Raw genomic sequence first — 24,973 nt, 5'->3', positions numbered from 1 at the left:
CAATCAAAATGTTTATTGAAGTGAGTTCTAATTTAGGAGGAAACACTTACCTTTAGGAGAAGGTGGCTTCAGGTCCTCTGGTACCTCGTCCTCAGGACTTGGAGGTCTGCGTTTAAGTTTGCTGCTTATCTCCTCCACAGCGTTTGTGGTCGCCTCCTCAGGAGGACTCAGCGGCTTGGAGTCCAACTCCTTTTTTTCTTCCTCGTCGGAGGACGAGGATGAAGATGAGGACGAGGACGAAGAGGTCTTGGACACTTTCCCCTCATCATCCTTTTCCACCTCCGAGTCCTCTTCTTCCGAGCTCAACTCATCCTCGGAGGAGTCCGAACTTGCCGACGAGGAGTCTGAGCTGCTTTTGGATGACACTGAACTTGCGGACTCTGCGGGAAATGAAGCAAAAAGCCAGGAAAGCTTTGTAAATAAAATTCAATAAAGCAGGCTTTGCTACACATCTTAAAATGAAGCTCAGATCAGTGTCATTTATGAGTTAGCTACGGTTGAGGCAGCTGCGAGTTTGATAATTCTGTTAGAGTAAAATGTTAGCACCCGGGGTGTCCTGATACAATATTAGTATCGGTTCGATATCAGCAAAAAACAAGTATCGAATGATACTATTTTAGCGTCCCTTCACTGGCTCCCTGTGCGTTACCGAATCAATTTTAAACTCCTTTTATTTGTTTTTAAATGTCTAAACAACCTCGCGCCAACCTATCTCTCCGAGCTCCTTCAGCCTTACTGCCCCACCCGATCCTTAAGATCAGCCGATCAGCTGCTGTTGACGGTCCCTGACACAAGGCTGAAGCTTAGAGGTGACAGAGCTTTCGCCGTTGCTGCTCCCAAGCTCTGGAACGACCTACCCCTGAGTGTTAGACAAGCCTCCTCTCTTCCTGTTTTTAAATCTCTCTTAAAAACATACTTTTATTCCATGGCTTTTAACACTGAGTGATATCCATCCTGCAATGGCGCCCCATAATACACCTGCTGTGAACCTGTTGTTATGTTTTTATTTATTCTATTTTAATTATTTATTTTTTATCGTGTTCTGTTTGTGTTGTGTTTGCTCGGTACTCGTTTTATCTTTTAACCTGTACAGCACTTTGGCTACCCCTGTGGTAAATTTTAAATGTGCTTTATAAATAAAGTTTATTTGATTTGATTTGATATCGCCTCACATCTAAAATCTCCAACATTAGCTCTGATCCAAACAGTCCTGCACTCCTAACCTGAACCCTTGTGCAAAGCTGGACAGCCAGTTAAAGTCTAAGTCCTCCAATATAATGTTTTATTAACAAATCTTACCAGGACTATTTTGACTTGTTCCATTGGCAGAAGTTATTTTTGCTTGTAAAGACATTATATTTAAGCTTTAAAATATAAGTGATCTTAAAATTAGCAATCAAACGTATTACTTACTAGTATTGTGAAGTTTTGTGTCTTGTTTGGACAAACTTGTGATGCTCAAAGGTAGTATTTTTTTCCCTCAGAATTTAGATTGCCAAAAAACGAGTTCTTATGTCTCAATGAAAAAATACTACTCAGGGGATTGTGACTTGTAGTAGGTTTGTTTGGATATTTTGACTACAAATTAGAAATATATACTTGGTGAGATTGTCAGTTTTTCCCGTGTACGTTTTAATGAAAAACGGCCAAACGATCGGCACATCTCTAGTAATATTCGTCCTTAAATAGCAGTCTAAAACACACAATCTGTCTTAAACAAGTGTCAAATAATTAAGTTGCACACTACAAAGGATTTGAGGGTAGAAGTGTGTTACAAAGTATCCAGTAACAAATGTGTCTGGATCCAGTTACTGCGTCATGAGCATTATTGTGACCACTATTAACACTCCACTTCAAAAGCATTCATTTGTCATGAGGTTGATGTTTTTCATACCTACCATTGTTCTAATTTCACTTGATGAAATCTTTCCAAACATTCCACACTACAATATAATAAAAGTTTGTATTTTGATTTGTGCTGATATTGTATCGGACTATTATTGACATTGTATGAGAAAGTTAAAAAGTTGTATTGGGACTAGGGTTGTACAGTATACCGGTACTAGTATAGTATCGTGGTACTAATGAACAGAGGTGGGTAGTAACGCGCTACATTTACTCCGTTACATCTACTTGAGTAACTTTTGGGATAAATTGTACTTCTAAGAGTAGTTTTAATGCAGCATACTTTTACTTTTACTTGAGTATATTTACAGAGAAGAAACGCTACTTTTACTCCGCTACTTTTATCTACATTCAGCTCGCTACTCGCTACTAATTTTTTTATCGATCTGGTAATGCACGCTTTGTTTGTTTTGGTCTGTCAGACATATCTTCAAAGTGCCTGCGTTTCACCAAATACAGTCACTGGTGACGTTTCACTCCATTTCACCAATCAAATACAGTCACTGGTGACGTTTGTCTCCGTTCCACCAATCAAATGCAGTCATTGGTGACGTTGGACCAATAAACAGAGCCAGGCGTTCACATGACCTGATTTAAACAAGTTGAAAAACTTATTCGGGTGTTACCATTTAGTGGTCAATTGTACGGAATATGTACTGTACTGTGCAATCTACTAGTAAAAGTTTCAATCAATCAATCAAAAGTGTGGAAAAAAAAAAAGACAATTTTTTTATTTCAACCGTACTTCCGGTCAAAGGCCTAAAGACTCACCGCACAGTTCCTGTCTTCACAATAAAAGTGCCCTTTCCGTCGCGCCTGCGCTTACTAAATAAGAGTCTCCAAAAGCCAGTGCACACAAGCTAGCAAGCTATGGAGTTTGCCGCCAATGTATTTCTTGTAAAGTGTATAAAAACGAATATGGAAGCTCGACAAATAAGATGCCAAAAACCAACCACTTTCATGTAGTATTGGACAGAAAGGAGGAACTTTTTTTCTCCTCCATTTGAAAACGTGGACGTTATCAGCACTACTGTCTGATTACAATCAATGCAAGTCATCAGAATCAGGTAATACACCAACTTATATTCTAGTCTTCATGAAAGAAAGGAATCTATATGTGTCAAACATGCTTGTACATTCATTAAAACACCTTTAACATGTAAACAAAAACGGCAAAATAAATAAATATAAATTATATACTGTATATATCAATGTATGTATGTATGTACAGTATATATATATATATATATATATATATATATATATGTGTGTGTATGTTACTCATCAGTTACTCAGTACTTGAGTAGTTTTTTCACAACATACTTTTTACTTTTACTCAAGTAAATATTAGGGTGACTACTCCTTACTTTTACTTGAGTAATAAATCTCTAAAGTAACAGTACTCTTACTTGAGTACAATTTCTGGCTACTCTACCCACCTCTGCTAATGAATCAAAAACGGTACTATACTCTGTTTGAAAAGTGCCGGTTCGCCATATTTTATTTTATTTTTTTACAGGCACGTCGTGACATTGCTGGTCTTACAAACAGAGGAGCATGTTCGGCAGCGCACAATCACAGAGTACTTACAAGCAGACACAGTGTGTAGACAGAAAAGGGAGAACGGATGCATTTTGGCCTAAAAACTAAAGATGAAGGTGAAGCTATAAGACTGAAACACCCTCAGGAAGAGGTGGTTTAAAACATGGCTAGCTAGTTAGCGGCTAATGTCCATCCGCAATCGGCAGTGTTTTAGCTTCTTCTAAATCACTAATCCTCGCCTCCATGGTGACAAATAAAGTGAGTTTTTTACAAGTATCGTCCCTGCAGGACGAGGAATAGCTAGACATGCTTCACTACATACTGTAGGATACGATAGCTCACCGGCTTCACAATGTAAACAAATGCCATGGGTGGATCTACACCTGACATCCACTGTAATGATACCAAATACAAGAGTGTATCTAGTCGATACTACTATGATTACATAAATTTTTTTTTTTTTAATTCATATTATATTCATAAAGTCAGGAAATACGTCCCTGCACACATGAGAACTTAAATTATGACCAATGTATGACCCTGTAACTACTTGGTATTGGATCGATACTTAAATTTGTGGTATCATCCAAAACGAATGTAAAGTATCCAAACAACAGAAGAATAATTTATTATTACATTTTAACAGAAGTGTAGATAGAACATGTTAAAACAGAAAATAACCAAATATTAACAGTAAATAAACAAGTAGATTCATTTTTACAGCTTGTCCTTTATAATGTTGACAAAATAATAGAATGACAAATGACACAATATGTTATTGCATACGTCAGCAGACTAATTAGATTCGATTGCAATAAGAAACATATGTTTAATGTACACAAAGATCTTTTGTTAAAATTAAGCCATTTTTTGTGGTGCCCTTTATTTAGAAAAGTATCAAAATACATTTTGGTACCGGTACCAAAATATAGGTATCGAGACAAACCTAATTGGGACACCAGGAGTTAGCACTACAGCTCACATAGCTTCGATAGTGAGGAGTAGAGATGTCCGATAATGGCTTTTTTGCCGATATCCGATATTCCGATATTGTCCAACTCTTAATTACCGATTCCGATATCAACCGATACCGATATATACAGTCGTGGAATTAACACATTATTATGCCTAATTTTGTTGTGATGCCCCGCTGGATGCATTAAACAATGTCACAAGGTTTTCCAAAATAAATCAACTCAAGTTATGGAAAAAAATGCCAACATGGCACTGCCATATTTATTATTGAAGTTACAAAGTGCTTTTTTTTTTTAACATGCCTCAAAACAGCAGCTTGGAATTTGGGACGTCCCGGAAGTGTTAGTGCTGTAAGGGCTTCTGGGTATTTGTTCTGTTGTGTTTATGTTGTGTTACGGTGCGGATGTTCTCCCGAAATGTGTTTTGTCTTTCTTGTTTGGTGTGGGTTCACAGTGTGGCGCATATTTGTAACAGTGTTGAAGTTGTTTATACGGCCACCCTCAGTGTGACCTGTATGGCTGTTGACCAAGTATGCAGGCATTCACTTGTGTGTGTGAAAAGCCGTATATATTATGTGACATTATGGCCCGGCACGCAAAGGCAGTGCATTTAAGGTTTATTGGCGCTCTGTACTCCTCCCTACGTCCGTGTACGCAGTGGCGTTTTAAAAAGTCATAAATTTTACTTTTTGATACCGATACCGATAATTTCCCATATTACATTTTAAAGCATTTATCGGCAGTCCGATATTATCGGACACCTCTAGTGAGGAGGATACTGAACGTGCACTAGAAGACGGAAAAACAGCATTTATAGAAAATGTGTGAAAGCATCTTGTAAACAAAGTACCGCCATCTGAGGAATCTGACGATGCACTGGATGATTCTCTGCCACCCTCCTCGCCGCTCTGCAAAAACAAAAGGAGTACGTGAACAATGCGCCAGGTGTACCAACCGCGGCCATCGTAAAGTAAGTGGGCTGACTTTGCTTGGTGACAGCCGGTCAGCGGGGTCTCTTTCGTCAGGCTCCTCCTCTCGGTCGCCCAGTGACTCCTCCTCTTTCCCAGAGGTGTCCACCTCCTCCTCGCCCTCGCTGTCAAGCTCCAGCGGGCGGGAATGTCTTCGCTTGGCGGCGATACCGTCGGGGCACATTTTGGAGTTGTCCAAGGGGAGCTCCGCCGGGTCTCTCTCGCGGTCTGACGGAGACGAACAGCGAAAACATGAACAGGTGTGGACGCGCGTCGATTATCAACATTGATTGGAGAAGGGAGGGGGGGGGTTACCCTCATCCTCCAGCTCGTCTTCCAATGGAGTGGAGGGTCGCGCTCGTTTGTTCTCACCCGCGTTGACAGCTTCAGGTGGGTCCTTCCTTTTGACCTGCACACAGCGTTTGAACTGTTAACACCAAAATCTGCGGCCATGTTGGCCAGCGATAACAAAGCTCCTTAGACTTAAGACCTTGAAGGACGGCAACCGGATGGCTCCTCGCAACCCGATTCCCAGGCCCATTCCCTCGTAGCCGAGCGCCTCGCCCTTGTTCCAGTTCTCGAGCAGGCTTGAACCTATGGTCTCTTTAGGCTTAGGTCTTTCTTCTTCCTTCCCCTCAGCACCTTTGATTGGAGTCAAGGATGCCTGGGAAAACATGTCAAGTTTAATTATTTCTAAGACTCTTTTATTGCTTTTACATACAATACAGGCCTAAAGTTTGGAGACACCTTCTCATTTAATGCGTTTTCTTTATTTTCATGACTATTTACATTGTAGATTGTCACTGAAGGCATCAAAAGTGGCCTTGTGGTTAGAGTGTCCGCCCTGAGATCGGTAGGTCGTGAGTTCAAACCCCGGTCGAGTCATACCAAAGACTATAACAATTGGACCCATTACCTCCCTGCTTGGCACTCAGCATCAAGGGTTGGAAAATATAATGTCACTTAAAAAGTCCCCTTTTACACAAAAGGGACAATAATGTTTAAGTCTGTTATGAGCACTAAGTATATCAACTGTCTCATTTTGACAGAAGAGATCTACTTTTAACTTCTGAGTTTTCATGACTTCATGAAGAAAGAAACCATCCTTCATGGATATGACACCACTTCTTGCAGCTTTGACAAAAAAAAACATGGAGAGAGGCTTCGCTACACATCTTTAAAATAAAGCCCAGAGCTCTGACAACTATCCATAAATCAGCTACATGTGCGGGAGCTGGAAGTTTGATCATTTATAAAACGGGAAAATTAAGCATGATGTTGCGGTTTTAAAATGTGAGTGTGATGTTAGCATTGTAGCTCCCAAAGCTAAGCTAGTGTTGCTAACGTCTGTGTCTTCCTCTCCCATTCTTTAATGTTACGTTATTGTATGTGATATATGGCATCTGGACAAAGGAAGAGGCACAGTGTAAAAAGTCCAATTAGGCCTGCAAAAGTCCAATTAGGCCTGCAACGATTTGTCCATTAATGAAATGTTAATTGATAGACCGCCAGGAATGTTCATGTGACACTTGTATTCCTTTAATTGCATCTACAAAAAATTACAAATAAATGTATAAAAATACTTTTTTGCACTGAATGTCATGTTTACAGGAGATCTTATTATTTCCCACAGTGGTTATCATACTTTTTTGGATTAAAGTAAAGCCTTTTTCTTTTTCTAACACACTCATGTGATTACTGTGATCTGCTTTTTTTTTCTTGCCGTGCAAAACTTTCACTTGACTTAGACTTAGACAAACGTTATTGATCCACAAGGGAAATTGTTCCACACAGTCGCTCAGTTACAAAGGTTGGAAAGGGTAAGGATGGAAAGGATAATGCAGGTATAAAGTAGACTAAAAATGTACCATAGTAGCAATATAAAATATAACATATGTAATATTTACATATTATATATACAGTATATAACATACACTGATATATTATATTATTATTAGGACTGCAACTAACAACTAATTTGATAATCGATTAATCTGTCGATTATTACTTCGATTACTCGATTAATAATCGGATAAAAGAGACAAACTACATTTCTATCCTTTCCAGTGTTTTATTGAAAAAAACAGCATACTGGCACCATACTTATTTTGATTATTGTTTTTTAGCTGTTTGTAAACGTTGCAGTATATAAATAAAGGTTTATAAAAATTTAAATAAAAAAAAGTAGCCTCTGCACATGCGCATAGCATAGATCTAACGAATCGATGACTAAATTAATCGCCAACTATTTTTATAATGGATTTTAATCGATTAGTTACATATTATATATACAGTATATAACATAAACTGATACATTATATTATTATTAGGACTGCAACTAACAACTAATTTGATAATCGATTAATCTGTTGATTATTACTTCGATTACTCGATTAATAATCGGATAAAAGAGACAAACTACATTTCTATCCTTTCCAGTATTTTATTGAAAAAAAACAGCATACTGGCACCATACTTATTTTGATTATTGTTTTTTAGCTGTTTGTAAATGTTGCAGTATATAAATAAAGGTTTATAAAAAAAAAGAAAAAAAAAAAGAAAAAAAAAGTAGCCTCTGCACATCCAACGAATCGATGACTCAATTAATCGGCAACTATTTTTATAATGGATTTTAATCGATTAGTTGTTGCAGCCCTAATTATTATATTATATTTTTACACTCAGCAACAGTCACTTTTTGTTTGAATATTTATTTATACATATTGCATTCGTTTAGTTCGCAATATGTATTATTTATTACTCATTCTTAGTTTTTCATTAGGTTTTACTCTAGGTACTGTATGTAAAAATCTGCACCGCAATCACAATTTCCCCATTGTGGGATAAATAAAGTCTATCCTATTCTAATTTATTTTGTTACAATTTAATTTACTATAGTAGGTTTTAAAAATGAGTTAAAATCTAGTCCAACATCAAACTTAACATGCAGAGCAGATCATAAACAATAATTGAAACGAGTCAAAAGAGAAATCGCTGACGAGTCAACTACCAAAATAACCTACTTTCAATACCCTGATTGTGAAACTTTTTTGGAATTGTTGAAAAATTGTTTAAAATGGGTTTTTGAACGCACATGCACAGCCAGTATTTTAAGATGGTGACAGTATGACAAGGAACACAACTTACCTTGGCGGAGTGTTCCTTCTTCTCCCACCATTCATCAAACGCTCGAAAAGCCACCACCTCCACCATTTTACGGTTAAGGTCTCGCTTCATGATGGCTTTCAGTTCTTTGACGATGACCTGGAGGACACCTTCGATGGTGGCTTTGTGGGGATCCTCCTTTTTAGTCTCATAACCGGGAGGAGGGACGGTTGGGTTGAACTTGGGCATACTGGGATGCTGCCACTGCTGCCCGGGCGCCCCCGTTGCACTTCCATGCGCAGCAGCAGCAGCCCCCATGGACAAATGTGGATAGGGTCCGGCAAACGCCGCGCTATCCAGAAAATGCGGATAATGATAAGGGCCTCGAGTCTGAGCCATGCGACTCAGCATCTGCTGCTGCATTTGGAAAGACATGGGGACCGTGCTCCACTGTTCCCACCGCAGACAGTTCATCAGCTCCATTTGCACCAGCGGAATCATGCCGGGCGGGTAGTGAGCCATATGTGGCAGCATGTGCGGGTGCACGCCGGGGTGAGCAGCCAGGTGGTGACCCGGCAGGGTCGTGTGGGCGAGGTGATGGGGGATGGCGAAGCCCGCCAGGTGGGGATATCCGGCGGGATGGATGGCTAGGGTCTGGAGGGGGGACACGGCGGAGTTTACGACGATGCCTTTGCTACAGTCGCCGCCGCTGATTGGCGTGCCGGGCATCTCGTCATCCGAGATCTCCATGTCTTCTCCTGACGACTGATGACTCTGCGCGACAAGGAAAGAGCGGTCATCTCTCTTGCGTGAGACTTTTTATTAGGGTGGTCAAACGATTGAAATGTCGTATTTAGATGAATCAAAAGGTTGCTGAAGATTAATTTAGATTAATCACGATTAAATATTTTTTTTTAATCTGCTACCAAAGAATGTACAATGATTCTTCTCAACTAAAGAGGAGAAATATAACCTTAGAGGAAAATCTCATTTAAAACATTTGTATGCACGTACAACACTTAGAACCTTTAGCATATCAGTATGTGGAATTAAATTATGGAATGGATTAAGTAAAAAAGTTAAAACATTGTACTGATACGACCTCCTTCAGCCTTACTACCCCACCCGATCCTTAAGATCAGCCGATCAGCTGCTGTTGACGGTCCCTGACACAAGGCTGAAGCTTAGAGGTGACAGAGCTTTCGCCGCTGCTGCTCCCAAGCTCTGGAACGACCTACCTCTGAGTATTAGACAAGCCTCTTCTCTTCCTGTTTTTAAATCTGTCTTAAAAACATACTTTTATTCCATGGCTTTTAACACTGAGTGATATCCATCCTGCAATGGCGCCCCATAATACACATGCTGTGAACCTGTTTTTATGTTTTTATTTATTCTATTTTATTTATTTATTTTTTATCGTGTTTTGTTTGTGTTGTGTTGTGTTTGCTCGGTACTCGTATTATCTTTTAACCTGCCCATTGTACAGCACTTTGGCTACCCCTGTGGTAAATTTTAAATGTGCTTTATAAATAAAGTTGATTTGATTTGATATGATCCAGTTTAAGAGGCTGTTCAAATTAATAGTGCTTACAAAGTACAAAGAAGGAGAATTATGAGAAATACTTTCAACCTTATTGAAAATAAGATATTCTTCATCTCAGTATGTTAATAATGACTGACTTAATTAATTACATATTACAAAACTGTTGTATTAATCATTCACGGATGTCATTTTACTATATAAAGGTCAGTAAATGAATGTATATATTTGCAAACGCTCTGAAGTGGGAAAGGGGTAGGATTAATATAAGCTTTGCTTCTTCCTACTCCCTTTCGGACATGAAATTGTGTGATGCATTATCCTGTAAGTATGTTCGAAATAAACTAAAAGAAAGAAAGAAAGAAAGAAAGAAATCTAAATTAATCGTGTTTCAGTTTGTATTACTTTTCTTTTTTTAAACAACCATCTATCAACTTTTATGTTATCAATATGGTCTTTTGAGATGGAAGGGCTTGGTGAAAAGAAAACTCCTTTCCAGGGATGTAATGATATGAAATGTTCGTATCAAGGTTGTCATTATTATTGCGGTGATGTTAAATGTGCTCAAAAAGTACCTACACTGCAGAAAGTCAGTGTTCAAAAACAAGAAAAATATATATAAAAATTAAGGGTATTTTATTTGAACTAAGCAAAATTATCTGCCAATAGAACAAGAAAATTCGGCTTGTCAAGACTTTCCAAAACAAGTAAAATTAGCTAACCTCAATGAACCCAAAAATACCTTAAAATAAGTATATTCTCACTAATAACAAGTGCACTTTTCTTGGTAAAAAAAAAAAAGAGACCTTTTTGCTCAAAATGTTGAAAAATATTCTTAAATTAAGTACCGTATTTTTCGGAGTATAAGTCGCACCTGCCAAAAATGCATAATAAAGAAGGAAAAAAACATATAAATCGCACTGGAGCCCGGCCAAACTATGAAAAAAACTGCGACTTATAGTCCGAAAAATACGGTAAATGCTAGTGCCATTATCTTGACATAATGATATGCACTCAAGATTTTTTTTTTTCATGCTTGAAGTAAGAAATCATTACTTTAAAAAAGTAGTTTTATACTTGTGAGTGTTGATGACACAGCTTTGCATCAGTTGATATTCTAGTTTCAAGCATGTTTTACTCAAAATAGGTCATAAAATGGGTTATACTTGTATAGCGCTTTTCTACCATCAAGGTACTCAAAGCGCTTTGACACGATTTCCACATTCACCCATTCACACACACATTCACACACTGATGGTGGCTACAAGCTGTAATATCTTACTGAGATCATTTAGGACCAAAACCCTTAAAACAAGTAAAACACTAACATAAAATCTGCTTAGTGAGAAGAATTATCTTATCAGACAGAAAATAAGCAAATATCACCCTTATTTGCGATATCATCCGTATTTTCCGCACTATTAGCCGCACTTAAAAACCACAAATTTACTCAAACGCTGACAGTGCGGCTTATAACCCGGTGCGCTTTATATATGGATTAATATTAAGATTCATTTTCATAAAGTTTAGGTCTCGCAAATACGGTAAACAGCCGCCATCTTTTTTCCCCGTAGAAGAGGAAGTGCTTCTTCTTCTACGGTAAGCACCGCCAAGGTAAGCACCCGCCCCCATAGAAGAAGAAGCGCGCGGGTATTACGTTTCATTTCCTTTGTGTGTTTACATCTGTAAAGACCACAAAATGGCTCCTACTAAGCGACACACTGTGGTTCTAGCTTGCCATGCTAATGGCCAGAAACTTCCACCCATGGTGATATTCAAAAGGAAGACCTTGCCAAAAGAGAACTTTCCAGCCGGCGTCATCATAAAAGCTAACTGGAAGGGATGGATGGATGAAGAAAAGATGAGCGAGTGGTTAAGGGAAGTTTACGCGAAGAGGCCGGGTGGCTTTTTTCACGCAGCTAATGTTGATATATGACTCCATGCGCGCCCACATCACAGATGGTGTCAAAAAACAAGTGAAGCACACAAATACAACACTCGCCGTCATTCCGGGTGGATTAACCAAAGAACTCCAACCGCTCGATATTGGTGTCAACAAGGCATTTAAAGCATGACTGCGAACGGCGTGGGAACAATGGATGACCGAAGGCGAACACACATTCACTAAGACAGGGAGACAGCGCCGGACGACATACGCCAACATCTGCCAGTTGATCGTAAATGCCTGGGCGGATATTTCGGTCTCAACTGTGGTCTGAGCTTTCCGGAAGGCAGGATTCACGGAACTGCTGGAAAAACAACAGCGACACTGACTCTGATGACTTCGACGAGACGGAGCCGGCCATTTTGGATCCCGTATTCGCCCAACTTTTTAATTCGGACACCGTAGGAGAAGAATTCGAGGGATTTATGAATGAAGAATAACTTCAGAAAGTGAGTGTTATGTTTATTTTGTGTGTTGTGACATTAACGTTCGAGCAACATTACGTTATTGCTATTGCTCTGCACTATTTTGAATTTTACTATGTTTGTGATTGCACATTTGCACATTACCCTACATTTTGGGAGTGAACAGAGTTGTTAGAACGCTGGTTTTTAATATATTATTAAAGTTTAACTGACCTATCTGACTGTTTTTTTGACATTCCCTGTAGCGCAGTTAGATGCGGCTTATAACACGGGGCGGCTTATAGGTGGACAAAGTTTTGAAATATGCCGTTCATTGAAGGCGCGGCTTATAACCCGGGGCGGCTTATGGTGCAGAAAATACAGTACTTAGATTTCAGTTTTTGCAGTGTACGCACACACTGAAGTCTTTTAACCAGGTTGTATTGTTTTAAATAACTAAAATGAATACACTACATACTTTATTGGCAAAAGAAACATTAAATATTATTCTGATATTTTAAGAGCCATATTTTTATTTGAGTGTCTGAATATGTTTATCTTCTTCCATCTTAATTTGTAAAATGTTTACTTCTTTTTTTTGATAAAGGCAAATTGAGTGTTCACTTGGCTTCCTTTCATGTTTATGACACTGCGCGAGTTAATTTCCTGTGGCAGACACAATCCGTCGGAGTTAATAAAGTGGTTAAAAAAACAAAAACACCTCCGCCTGTCATATTTTTTGGAGTAAAGAATGATCACTCCGTTTTAAGACGGCACAGGTAAAATGTACACAATTGAATATCTTAGTTACTCAGACAGCAATGTGTTTAGACAAGTTTATATTGGGGAATATTGTTTCTTAATGAGGACAGACATTAATGTGTCTTGTATTCATGTTAGCATTTAAGATAGTCCAGCGGTGTCAAACTCATTTTAGCTCAGGGGCCACATGGAGGACTATTAAAATCATGGCATTAAGACTAAAAAATAAAGACAACTTCAGATTGTTTTCTTTGTCTTACTTTGGCCAAAAATAGAACAAACACATTCTGAAAATATTACAATAAAAATATAGAAAAAAAATACCGGCAGTGGTAAAGTTTAGATCCATGAAGGAAAGAAGAAAGTGAATGAATGTTTATAACTGAATACATTTCCATATGCATAAAAATGTGTTTTCTTTTGGATAATTTTTTTTTAAAATGAATCAAGTAACGTTTATGACAACATTTTTCCAAAACACAATATAGAATGTGTGGAATGCATACATTTATCATTTGTTTTCAAAACGGTAACAAAAAAGTGGCACCCCAAAAATGTACTGTGGGACTCATTTTTATGACTTGATGGGGTCCCTGGGACCCCATTTTGAAAATTCCTAGCACCGGTGCGTGGAAAACAGCAAATGTGGCCTGCGAGTCGGTTCCGATACTAATCAAATATCATCCCGGGGCCATAGATAATTCATTCACGGGCCGAATCTGGCCCACAGGCCTTGACTTTGACACATAGGCGCTAGTCAGTCCATGAGTTTATCAAAGTGTAGTTATCAATCACGGTTTTTCGGTAATTTAATTAAAAACGGTATAATAAGTTATAACTAACCATCAAGAGTTTTACCGTTGTATGAATAATACCCATCCCAACTAATTTGTTTACAATTTGTAATCATATTTATTAGAGATGTCCGATAATATCGGACTGCCGATATCATCGGCCGATAAATGCTTTAAAATGTAATATCGGAAATTATCGGTATCTGTTTCAAAAAGTAAGATTTATGACTTTTTAAAACGCCGCTGTGTACACGCACGTAGGGAGAAGTACAGAGCGCCAATAAGCCTTAAAGGCACTGCCTTTGCGTGCCGACCCAGTCACATCATACCTATGGCTTTTCACACACACAAGGCAAGGTCAACAGCCATACAGGTCACACTGAGGGTAGCTGTATAAACAACTTTAACACTGTTACAAATATGTGCCACACTGTGAACCCACACCAAACAAGAATGACAAACACATTTCGGGAGAACATCCGCACCGTAACAGAACATAAACACAACAGAACAAATACCCAGAACCCCTTGCAGCACTAACTCTACAATATACACCCCCCGGTACCCCCAACCCCTGCCCCAACCTCAACCCCTCCCCCCAACCCCGCCCACCTCAACCTCCTCATGCATGTCCTAAATTCCAAGCTGCTGTTTTGAGGCATGTTAAAAAAAATAATGCACTTTGTGACTTCTATAATAAATATGGCAGTTGCCATATTGGCATTTTTTTCCATAACTTGAGTTGATTTATTTTGGAAAACCTTTTTACATTGTTTAATGCATCCAGCGGGGCATCACAGCAAAATTAGGCATTATAATGTGTTAATTCCATGACTGTGTATATCGGTATCGGTTGATATCGGAATCGGTAATTAAGAGTTGGACAATATCGGAATATCGGCAAAAAAGCCATTATCGGACATCTGTAATATTTATAATGGATTATTCACGTTCATTTTGACAACTCTAATGTTAGTGTTGCAGAGTAAGATGTAATGTGCTTCAACGTTATTCTGACTGATATACAAGAGGATGTCAGGTCAAAGACTTGAAAGAGGATGTCATATAGGAAAAAAAGTACAACTTCAATGCTCTCAGGGCTGAGTGTGCTATTATGAGCGTCCGAGAGGGCACGAGATGAAGAGTATGCGAAAAGGAGATTGCACTGAGTGAGAAATTTAAGATTGTCGAGAGGGGAAGAGGTATGTCACCCTTCCTGTTCACAATCTTGAATTTGAGATGTCAGTAAAAGTGAAGCACCTGTTGCTCATTTATATGCCACCAAAATGGGCACACATCCTAGATTAAGTTTGAATCCGTACATGCTGGCTGCGGACAGCCGACAAGAGTGACCCGTGTCTCCGGTCAAGCAACTGTTTGCTCAGGCACCAAACATTGACCCAAAACAGACAAGTCAGTGATGCAAGAGCTGTATCATTAAAAAAAAAGGATTCCCAGTTGGAACCATTGCGAAAGAAGCGAACGTGAGCTCGGCGCGGGAGTGGCATCCTTACACAAATGATATTTGCTTTGCAATAACTGAAAGGTGAGAACATGCGCGGCGGCGGCCTATTCTGACTGTCGGGCTCAGGCAGAGGCAGGAAGCGTGCCGCTCAATGGGGCCAACAGCCAAATCTGCGCTCTCCTCCATTGCGAGTGAAACAGGAAGCAAGACTAGTATTTCATTCCTCAATTGCACATAAGCCAAAATGTGCAGGAACTCAGAAGGACAGAAACTCCTGTTTAACTCCAAGGTAAACTCTATTTACACACCTAAACATGTTTAATCTGTCTTTACACACCTAAACATGTTTAATCTGTCTTGGCACATTTAAAGACGCTGAACATGCTTTTTTATGTGCAACCCGAGATTGCTTTACAAGACTGAACAAGGAGCACGAAATGAAAAGGGAAAGTGTACTACAAGTACTTGAAACCACACTTAACTTCCTGTGACCTGTCAATATCGTCTCTTAGAGCAGGCCTGCAGGGCAATTATTTTGCTTCGGGGGGGCCAAATGAAGAGAAAAAAATGTCTGGAACACTAATACAAAACCTCACAATAATGTCTGAATGCTAAACACGTTATGACATACTGCCTTAAAAAAACGGAATGGAATTTTACATTTTTTGACTGAATGAGACACCCAGAATGTACATGAAAATAAAGAATGTGGGATTTACAATATTAACTATGAGCGATAAAACACTGAATATTGAGAACATATGAATGTCACACCCACTCTCGATCGACATATTTTACGATCAAGCGAAACGCACCAAAAATGCAACAAACACAGCGAAATATTAGCGCGAAAAAAACACTAAAAAAACACCTACAATCGGATACATCGGATATATCACTAAGCTTTAGAAATTTGTTGTAAAAATCTCCATCCGCGTCTGTCCCTGACACCCGCATTTCACTCTGTGGAAACGCTCTCCACCCACACTGCTTGGTGCCTCGTCTGAGCTGCTGTGACTTAGATTACCGTAGTAACTAATTAGATTACCATAGTAACTGGTATATAATGCAAAAGCGCAGATTCCAACCATTGAAATACGTTGTATAGTTCAAGACTTACGGTCATTTGAAAACATCACTGCGCATCATAATGGCAGATACACTTTCCATCTTAAAGATCTAAAAAAATGATTTGGGAATGTCCGGCGGGCCAGATTGAAAGGCTTAATGGGCCGCATTCGGCCCCCGGGCCTTAATTTGCCCAGGTCTGTTTTAGAGACTTGTTTAAACTTTAAAATCAAACCTTGTTGTAGGCTCGCACTTCATCAAGGGTGTCCAAAATGCGGCCGTTTCTGTTTTTTATTGGCCCTCAGCATGTTTTAAAAATAAAACATATTTATTATTAATTAAATATTACATTAGGTTGCTTTGTTATCTATAACCCAAAGCTCAGATATTTTGTTCAGATAGTTCAACGTGTATATGGATTGGTTTTGATATATTTAAATACATAAAATGTGTCAAAGTGTGAGTCTTCAGGCTTTTGTACGCGGACCTCATTGGGAATAATTTGGGACGTCCCTGCACTACATCACAGTAAAGCTTATTGTCACTACTCCTGCTGCTGAGTAGGGATGTTCAAATATTACAAACACATTTGTAAATCAGTCACTCTCTTTCTGCGTCAATCAAAACCAGGCATTATTATGTCTGTTAAGAGTTTGGTGAATGTTGTGTAAAAACGTCTTACCGTGTCCATATTGTCTGTTTCCGCATGGCCTTGAGGATGTTCGTCTTTCACCTCACTGTTCATTATCTCGTGGACAGGAGAGACGATTCTCTTCACCAGGGAAGCGGTACCGGGAATCGGCTCGTCCTCGTCCGAATCGGGCAGCGGGGTCGGACTGATGTCCTCCAAGCCTGTGCTAGAGGGACGGGAGTTTTGCGTTCCACCCGTGTACGGGGGAATGGGGGAGAGCTGCGAGGACGAGGAGGAAATGGGACTTCCCTCCATTCGCACCTCAGTGTCCGAGATCTGCTCTGCCAGGAAGGGCAGCAGTTTAGTCCTTTTTTCCTTGAGGAGCATCTCGATGCGCGAGTCCAGGCTGTTGCGCTCTGCGTCCGGGGCCGGGGAACCAGGTGAGGGGCAGTGTTCGGGCGTTCGAGGGGGTGGCGTGGTTGGTTGGGGTCCGGGTTCGGGCGGGGGTTCTGGAATGGGAGGCGTTTCCGGTCGATCCTTCACGGGAAGAAAGTCTGTGGGTGCTACCGGGGGCGGCTGTGGGGGTCTGTGGTACTCACTCTCCCTTTGGGCCGGGTGATGAAACGCGGGTTCTGATGGTGGGAAAGCGGGTGGCATGGGAGCCTGGTAGGGCGAGAAAGCCGACTTGAAGTTTGAGGTAGCAGGGGGAGGCGGTGTGTACGTGAAAGATGGGGTTGTAGGCGGTGGTTCCGGCGGTGTGAGGTGCTGCTGTTTAAAAGGCGATTGCTCCGATGTCGTACTCCGGTACATGTTGCTACGATACTGAGGCCTCTCCGGTCGGCGGTTGTACGCATCCTGGAATTTGCTCTCGTGTCTTCGGGACTTGTAGCTGCCGGAACTCTCCGTACGGCTGGACTGGTAGGAGGGTGTGGACTGGCGACTGGAGTAGCTGGAGTCTTGAGAGAAGGGCGTGCCTCCCTGGCGCGGCGTCCCCTGCGACTGAGGGGTGTCCTGCCTTAGGCTGGAGTAGCCCGTCTCCAGAGACAGCGGCGTGGTGGAACTGCTGCTGGGCGGCGCTGGTCCTGATGCCGTAGATTGGCTGCTTTCGGATAACCTACCGATTGGCTTGCATGCCTTGACGGGGGGGGGGACAAACAAAGTTGGGGTTAGAGGAGGAGATATTTGGACCCATACAACACAATAATTATTTATTATATAATAAATTAGGAGATGGCACTCCACCCTTTTCCTTTTCTGTATCAATCCGTTGTGGTGAAGAAGGAGCTGAGCCGGAAGGCAAAGCTCTCAATTTACCGGTCGATCTACGTTCCCATCCTCACCTATGGTCATGAGCTTTGGGTCATGACCGAAAGGACAAGATCACGGGTACAAGCGGCCGAAATGAGTTTCCTCCGCCGGGTGGCGGGGCTCTCCCTTAGAGATAGGGTGAGAAGCTCTGTCATCCGGGGGGAGCTCAAAGTAAAGCCGCTGCTCCTCCACATCGAAAGGAGCCAGATGAGGTGGTTCGGGCATCTGGTCAGGATGCCACCCGAACGCCTCCCTAGGGAGGTGTTTAGGGCACGTCCGACCGGTAGGAGGCCACGAGGAAGACCCAGGACACGTTGGGAAGACTGTGTCTCCCGGCTGGCCTGGGAACGCCTCGGGATCCCCCGGGAGGAGCTGGACGAAGTGGCTGGGGAGAGGGAAGTCTGGGCTTCCCTGCTTAGGCTGCTGCCCCCGCGACCCGACCTCGGATAAGCGGAAGAAGATGGATGGATAAATTAGGAGGTAATGGTACATGTATTTGTGTTCAGATTTTTTGAGATTTACGAAACAAGTTTTCACGCGGAACACATTACCAGCCTTTGGCAAGGAATTGTGTCAAGGCTCTTGCATCGTTTAAAGTCTCCTATTTGGGAACGCTTTGCTGTCCCAGTCAAATACGTAAACAGACTAAGACACGTTGACAAGTAGAAAGCAGCTGCGAGCAGTCCTTGTATGTATAGAGTAAAAACCATTAAAGCTGTTTACACAAAACCCGAGTTGTTGCATTTTGTTCCCTTACTGGACCAAAAATTAACTGAAGTATGACCTTAAAAGCGAGGTATGCACTGAGCTGTGGTTATGGCGTAGTTACACACTTCCTGCCAGCTGCCATGTTGGTTGAATTTCCCCTCATTGTTTTGCAGTAAATAACAATAAAATACAGAATCAATGAAGAACAGATTTTCAGTGGATGCATAATAAATTAAAATGACTTCCTATGTGATTTTGTATGCTAAATATTTGGACCATTAGAGGAAGGATCATATCAAAGAAAAGGAATAATCATATAAAAAAACACCCATTTGATGCAAAAAGTAGGAAAGTTGCACAAAAAGCAAACACGTTTTGGCAGAGGTAAAACATTAACTAGTGGATGGGAGGATCAGGGCTGGGCACGTGTGGGGGGGATCTCATATTGTGCGGCCAAAGTGCATTTTTCAAAGCCATTTTGAGATGTAACTCCTTAAAGGAGAGACAAACAAGAATCGGTCTCCTCCACCACCTGTGTTCACTGATTGGAAAAAAAAGGGCATTTCAGGATAAGCACGTCTGCTGAGCTCAGCAATTCACACTGCGACAAAGTGTGAAAACCCAAACAAAACTATTGGAAGTGTCGTGTATCATCCCCCACCCCCCATTTACCAGTAAGGCTTCCGCCAGGCTTCGAGGAGAGACTTCCAAGGCTTCCTCCGCGCCGACAGGCAGAGTCCGCGGAGTGTAGCTGCCATTCACCAGGAGCTGAAAGTACCTGAGGCGATTCTCACCTGAGGAAAGGCAAAAGGGATATAATTGCAGATTCGTGAAGAGGCCATTGTTGGAGATAATCTGGCATTGTTCAAACAACGGGGAGCGCTTATTTGCAGCTGATGGAAAAAAATTGCTATTTTATAATGGGACAGTGTCCAAATATTTTTTGTAATTTGCAGTGGTGTTCCTGAATTGTACAGTATGCTATGCCACCAATAAAGTGATTAAATGCAGCAGCTATGTAAACAAGAGAGGACACTGACAGGTTGTTTAAGTGTTTGTTTACATGTCTGAAATTAGGCACACTGGGAGGAGAGGGTACCCTCAGCGGTGGGCTTGTGGGAGTAGGGATTACAATTCAATGAAATTCAATTAGCCTCCCAAGCAGAGGAGCTAACCACGTGACAGCTGTGGCCCCAAGTAAGGCGGGCTTTTCATACGCTGCCAGCTGAAAGTTGTCACCCGGGAGTTTTACCTTTGGGGTCGAGCTCCACGTGGATGATGGTGCCCATCACAGACGTGTTGTGCAGCGACTGCACGGCCACTTTGGCGGCTTTGACGTTCTCAAAAACCACTTTGGCGATGCCCAAGTGCTTCTTGTTCTTGGGGTTGTAGAGGATCTCCACCTCCTCGATTTCGCCAAACTTCTTGCACATGTCGCTGAGGAAGCCCTCCCGGATGTTGTCATTTAGGCGGGCGAATGTCACCTCCTTCGGGGGCACAGGGCCGATGTAGCACTCGTCGATCTTGGAGGAAGAGTTTGAAAAAGCAGAGGAGGGCCTTAAGTTTGGAGGAGGAGGGTTGTGACAAAACCAGTACTCTGAAGCAAATAATTTAAAGGGGACCTATTATGCAAAACCAACTATTCTTACCTATTGCTACTTGTGTTTGTCTATTTGGGATCTGTGCATGTCCTGAAAATTTTAAATCGAACCATGGAGGCATGGCGGAGATATTTATAAAACAATCTTGCCTTCCTTTATACGTCCTCCAAATGAGCTGTTTGTAATTCGCCCAATTTGTGATGTCAGTGGATATCTCCATATATGGTAGAAATGTATCCGAAAAGCTTTGCGCCAGTCCACCATTGTAATCCAACGCTGTTGTAGGTAAGTTCCTTCTTTTTCTCTATCCTTATGTTGTGGGGCAGACTGGCTCGTACAGGCACATGCATCCTCCACTGTTGCCATTTCTAATACAAAATAGTGTATAATTTGAACTTATATCTGTCAATAGACTCCATATGGAAGCACTAAAAAGTGGAGGCACGTAAATAAGAGCGCCCGCAAAACAGTGCATTCTGAAGAGACGGTCAGAAAGTGGCTTGAAAATTGTCTGTAAAACATCATCTATGCAAAATTTTTACTAAAGAACCACCATTACATGACATGAGGACCACAAGGAAGTGTTTTAAATGTACAAAAAAACATCATAATATGACCCTTTTTAAGGGGAGGTGCAGCAGCTTATGAAAAATAAAACACAAAAAGATGAGAGTAAACAGAATCGGAGAAGCAAACAACTCCACAAAATATAATATCTAGTTATTTCCATTAAGGATCTTTGACTATTGTTTGTCTGGAGTAGGTCCTTAAAAGGAGCGGGACGCTGCAGTCATATAGTATCTTTTTTCTGAATTATCCTTTAAAAAAGCACAGAGATCATTTATGTGATAAGATAAAAAAAAAAAAACAGCCAAGCGCTCCTGTCATTTCACGGATCTTTAACTAGTGTTTTGCAGTAGGTCCTTAAAAGTAGAAGGACGCTCCTGTCACATAGAAGAGCTTTGATGAGCATTTTGTTTTGCAGACAGACCTTAAAAACAGTAGTGAGCCCATTTTCTACCGTTTGTCCCTTTCGAGGTCGCGGGCGGTGCTGGAGCCTATTTTAACTGCATTCGGGCGGTAGACGGGGTACACCCTGGACAAGTCGCAACCTCATCGCAGGGCCAACACAGATAGACAGACAACATTCACACTCACATTCACACACTAGGGACAATTTATCATATAAAAACCATCACAGCATTTCGAAGATCTTGACCAGCGTTGCTTAAAGCGGTTCCTTAAAAGCAGCACAGTGTTCCTGTCAAATAGAGGACCTTTGAGAAGTGCTCCTTAAAAACAGCAGGGAGCTCCTGTCCTATTAGAGATCTTGGACAAGTGTTGCTGTAGCATATCCTTAAAAACAGCGGAGTACTTTTAACCTGACTCTCGCCAGATCCTTGTAGTTCGCTGAGCTCCACACAAGGATCTGGGCTCAAGGGCATTGCAAACTCCTTCAAGACAGCAAAAAATAATGAACCAATCGGGATCGCTGGACGGGATTTCATAGATGTGACATAGCGCCGAAGCGACTGTCTGATTCAAACAACAATGGCGCGTGTGCTGACATTGACGCTGCTATTGCAACGGTTTTGTCGAACATGGATCGTCTACTGACATTGCTGCGTTGTTTCAGTAAAAGTTCTCCAACTTTTCGCTCTGTCGTTATCCAATATGTCGGCTGTTTTGTTTTGGATTCCCCAGCGTCGGTCTCATCAGCGTCACGGCTTGATTTGGATGTGAGTGAAGTAGCATGTCATTCAAGATAACAGACAAGGGGTTTATCCAATCACATACAATGATTTTTTTTTACAAGGCCCCACCTTCTGAAATACATCTCCTATTGAGAAGTCCCAGATCCTTGTGTGGAGCTCAGCGAACTACAAGGATCTGTCGAGAGTCAGGTTAGAGTACTTTGGCCATTGAGAGGATTTCTGCCACTGTGTTGAGCAGAAAAGGACACTAAATAGGCTCGAGAAAATAACATTGTTGCTGAGTGTAGGGGTAGGTTCCCAACTGTGTTATATCCTCTGAAGGGAAGTCACACTTTGAAAACCCTCCTGGACTAAACATGCAGAACAGCTTCCTAAGAATTCCTGAAGATGAATAAAGGGGATGTGTCTGACACTTAAAGACCCCTCATTTTTTTTCCTCCCTCCACACACACTTGCTGTTAGATACCGTAAATTTGGGCACCGGTAAGTCGGTTTCTTGAGAAAATAACATTGTTGCTGAGTGTAGGGGAAGGTTTCCAACTGTGTTATATCCTCTGAAGGGAAGTCCATCCATCCATCCATCCATCCATTTTCTACCGCTTATTCCCTTCGGGGTTGCGGGGGGCGCTGGAGCCTATCTTAGCTACAATTGGGCGGAAGGCGGGGTACACCCTGGACAAGTCGCCACCTCGTCTTAGGGCCAACACAGATAGACAGACAACATTCACACACAAGGGCCAATTTAGTGTTGCCAATCAACCTTTCCCCAGGTGCATGTCTTTGGAGGTAGGAGGAAGCCGGAGCGGAAGGGAAGTCACACTTTGAAAACCCTCCTGGACTAAACATGCAGAACAACTTCCTAAGAATTCCTGAAGATGAATAAAGGGGGTGTGTCTGAAACTTAAAGACCCCTCACTTTTTTCCTCCCTCCACACACACTCGCTGTTATACCTTAAATTTGGGCACCGGTAGGTCGGTTTCTTGAGAAAATAACATTATTTCTGAGTTCCCAACTGTGTTATATCCTCTGAAGGGAAGTCACACTTTGAAAACCCTCCTGGACTAAACATGCAGAACAGCTTCCTAAGAATTCCTGAAGATGAATAAAGGGGGTGTGTCTGAAACTTAAAGACCCCTCATTTTTTCCCTCCCTCCACACACACTTGCTGTTAAGATACCTTAAATTTGGGCACCGGTAAGTCGGTTTCTTGAGAAAATAACATTGTTGCTGAGTGTAGGGGGAGATTCCCAACTGCGTTAGATCCTCTGAAGGAAGTCCATCCATCCATTTTCTACCGCTTATTCCCTTCGGGGTTACGGGGGGCGGTGGAGCCTATCTCAGCTACAATCGGGCGGAAGGCGGCGTACATCGTGGACAAGTCGCCACCTTGTTGCAGGGCCAACACAGATAGACAACATTCACACTCACAATCACACACTAGGGCCAATTCAGTGTTGCCAATCAACCTATCCCCAGGTGCATGTCTTTGGAGGTGGGAGGAAGTCGGAGCGGAAGGGAACTCCATCCATCCATTCATTTCTACCGCTTGTCCCTTTTGGGGTGGTGGTGAGAAAATAACATCATTTCTGAGTTCCCAACTGTGTTATATCTTCTGAAGGGAAGTCACACTTTGAAAACCCTCCTGGACTAAACATGCAGAACAGCTTCCTAAGAATTCCTGAAGATGAATAAAGGGGGTGTGTCTGAAACTTAAAGACCCCTCATTTTTTCCCTCCCTCCACACACACTCGCTGTTAAGATACCTTAAATTTGGGCACCGGTAGGTCGGTTTCTTGAGAAAATAAAAAATTTTCTGAGTTCCAAACTGTGTTATATCCTCTGAAGGGAAGTCACACTTTGAAAACCCTCCTGGACTAAACATGCAGAACAGCTTCCTAAGAATTCCTGAAGATGAATAAAGGGGATGTGTCTGAAACTTAAAGACAGTTCATTTTTTTCCCTCCCTCCACACACACTTGCTGTTAAGATACCTTAAATTTGGGCACCGGTAAGTCGGTTTCTTGAGAAAATAACATTGTTGCTGAGTGTAGGGGGAGATTCCCAACTGCGTTATATCCTCTGAAGGAAGTCCATCCATCCATTTTCTACCACTTATTCCCTTTGGAGTTACGGGGGGCGGTGGAGCCTATCTCAGCTACAATCGGGCGGAAGGCGGCGTACACCGTGGACAAGTCGCCACCTCGTCGCAGGGCCAACACAGATAGACAACATTCACACTCACAATCACACACTAGGGCCAATTTAGTGTTGCCAATCAACCTATCCCCAGGTGCATGTCTTTGGAGGTGGGAGGAAGTCGGAGCGGAAGGGAAGTCCATCCATCCATCCATTTCTACCGCTTGTCCCTTTTGGGGTGGTGGTGAGAAAATAACATCATTTCTGAGTTCCCAACTGTGTTATATCCTCTGAAGGGAAGTCACACTTTGAAAACCCTCCTGGACTAAACATGCAGAACAGCTTCCTAAGAATTCCTGAAGATGAATAAAGGGGGTGTGTCCGAAACTTAAAGACCCCTC

General features: G+C 41.7%; 1 protein-coding gene across 10 annotated transcripts in view; it reads right to left on the bottom strand.

Moving 5' to 3' along the window:
* Nucleotides 1-24,973, bottom strand: part of setd1ba (SET domain containing 1B, histone lysine methyltransferase a) — a 45,924-nt gene that overhangs the window by 10,662 nt on the left and 10,289 nt on the right. For 9 of the 10 annotated variants that reach the window (XM_061927035.2, XM_061927040.2, XM_061927036.2 and 6 more), the window contains 9 exons: nucleotides 20,372-20,642; nucleotides 19,792-19,913; nucleotides 17,155-18,237; nucleotides 8,537-9,268; nucleotides 5,880-6,053; nucleotides 5,705-5,798; nucleotides 5,406-5,617; nucleotides 5,272-5,329; nucleotides 51-380 (listed from right to left, as the gene is read on the bottom strand). In XM_061927035.2, coding sequence (XP_061783019.1) covers nucleotides 51-380; nucleotides 5,272-5,329; nucleotides 5,406-5,617; nucleotides 5,705-5,798; nucleotides 5,880-6,053; nucleotides 8,537-9,268; nucleotides 17,155-18,237; nucleotides 19,792-19,913; nucleotides 20,372-20,642 — 3,076 coding nt within the window. Of the gene's footprint in view, nucleotides 1-50; nucleotides 381-5,271; nucleotides 5,330-5,405; nucleotides 5,618-5,704; nucleotides 5,799-5,879; nucleotides 6,054-8,536; nucleotides 9,269-17,154; nucleotides 18,238-19,791; nucleotides 19,914-20,371; nucleotides 20,643-23,386; nucleotides 24,047-24,973 lie in introns of those variants that run through there. The other variant, XM_061927042.2, reaches the window with a different exon arrangement.

The sequence above is a fragment of the Nerophis lumbriciformis genome, linkage group LG32 (genome assembly GCF_033978685.3).
Source record: "Nerophis lumbriciformis linkage group LG32, RoL_Nlum_v2.1, whole genome shotgun sequence".
Taxonomy (NCBI): Eukaryota; Metazoa; Chordata; class Actinopteri; order Syngnathiformes; family Syngnathidae; genus Nerophis; species Nerophis lumbriciformis.
Note: the sequence above shows the minus strand (reverse complement) of the source record. Positions and strands in the feature narration are given on the sequence as shown.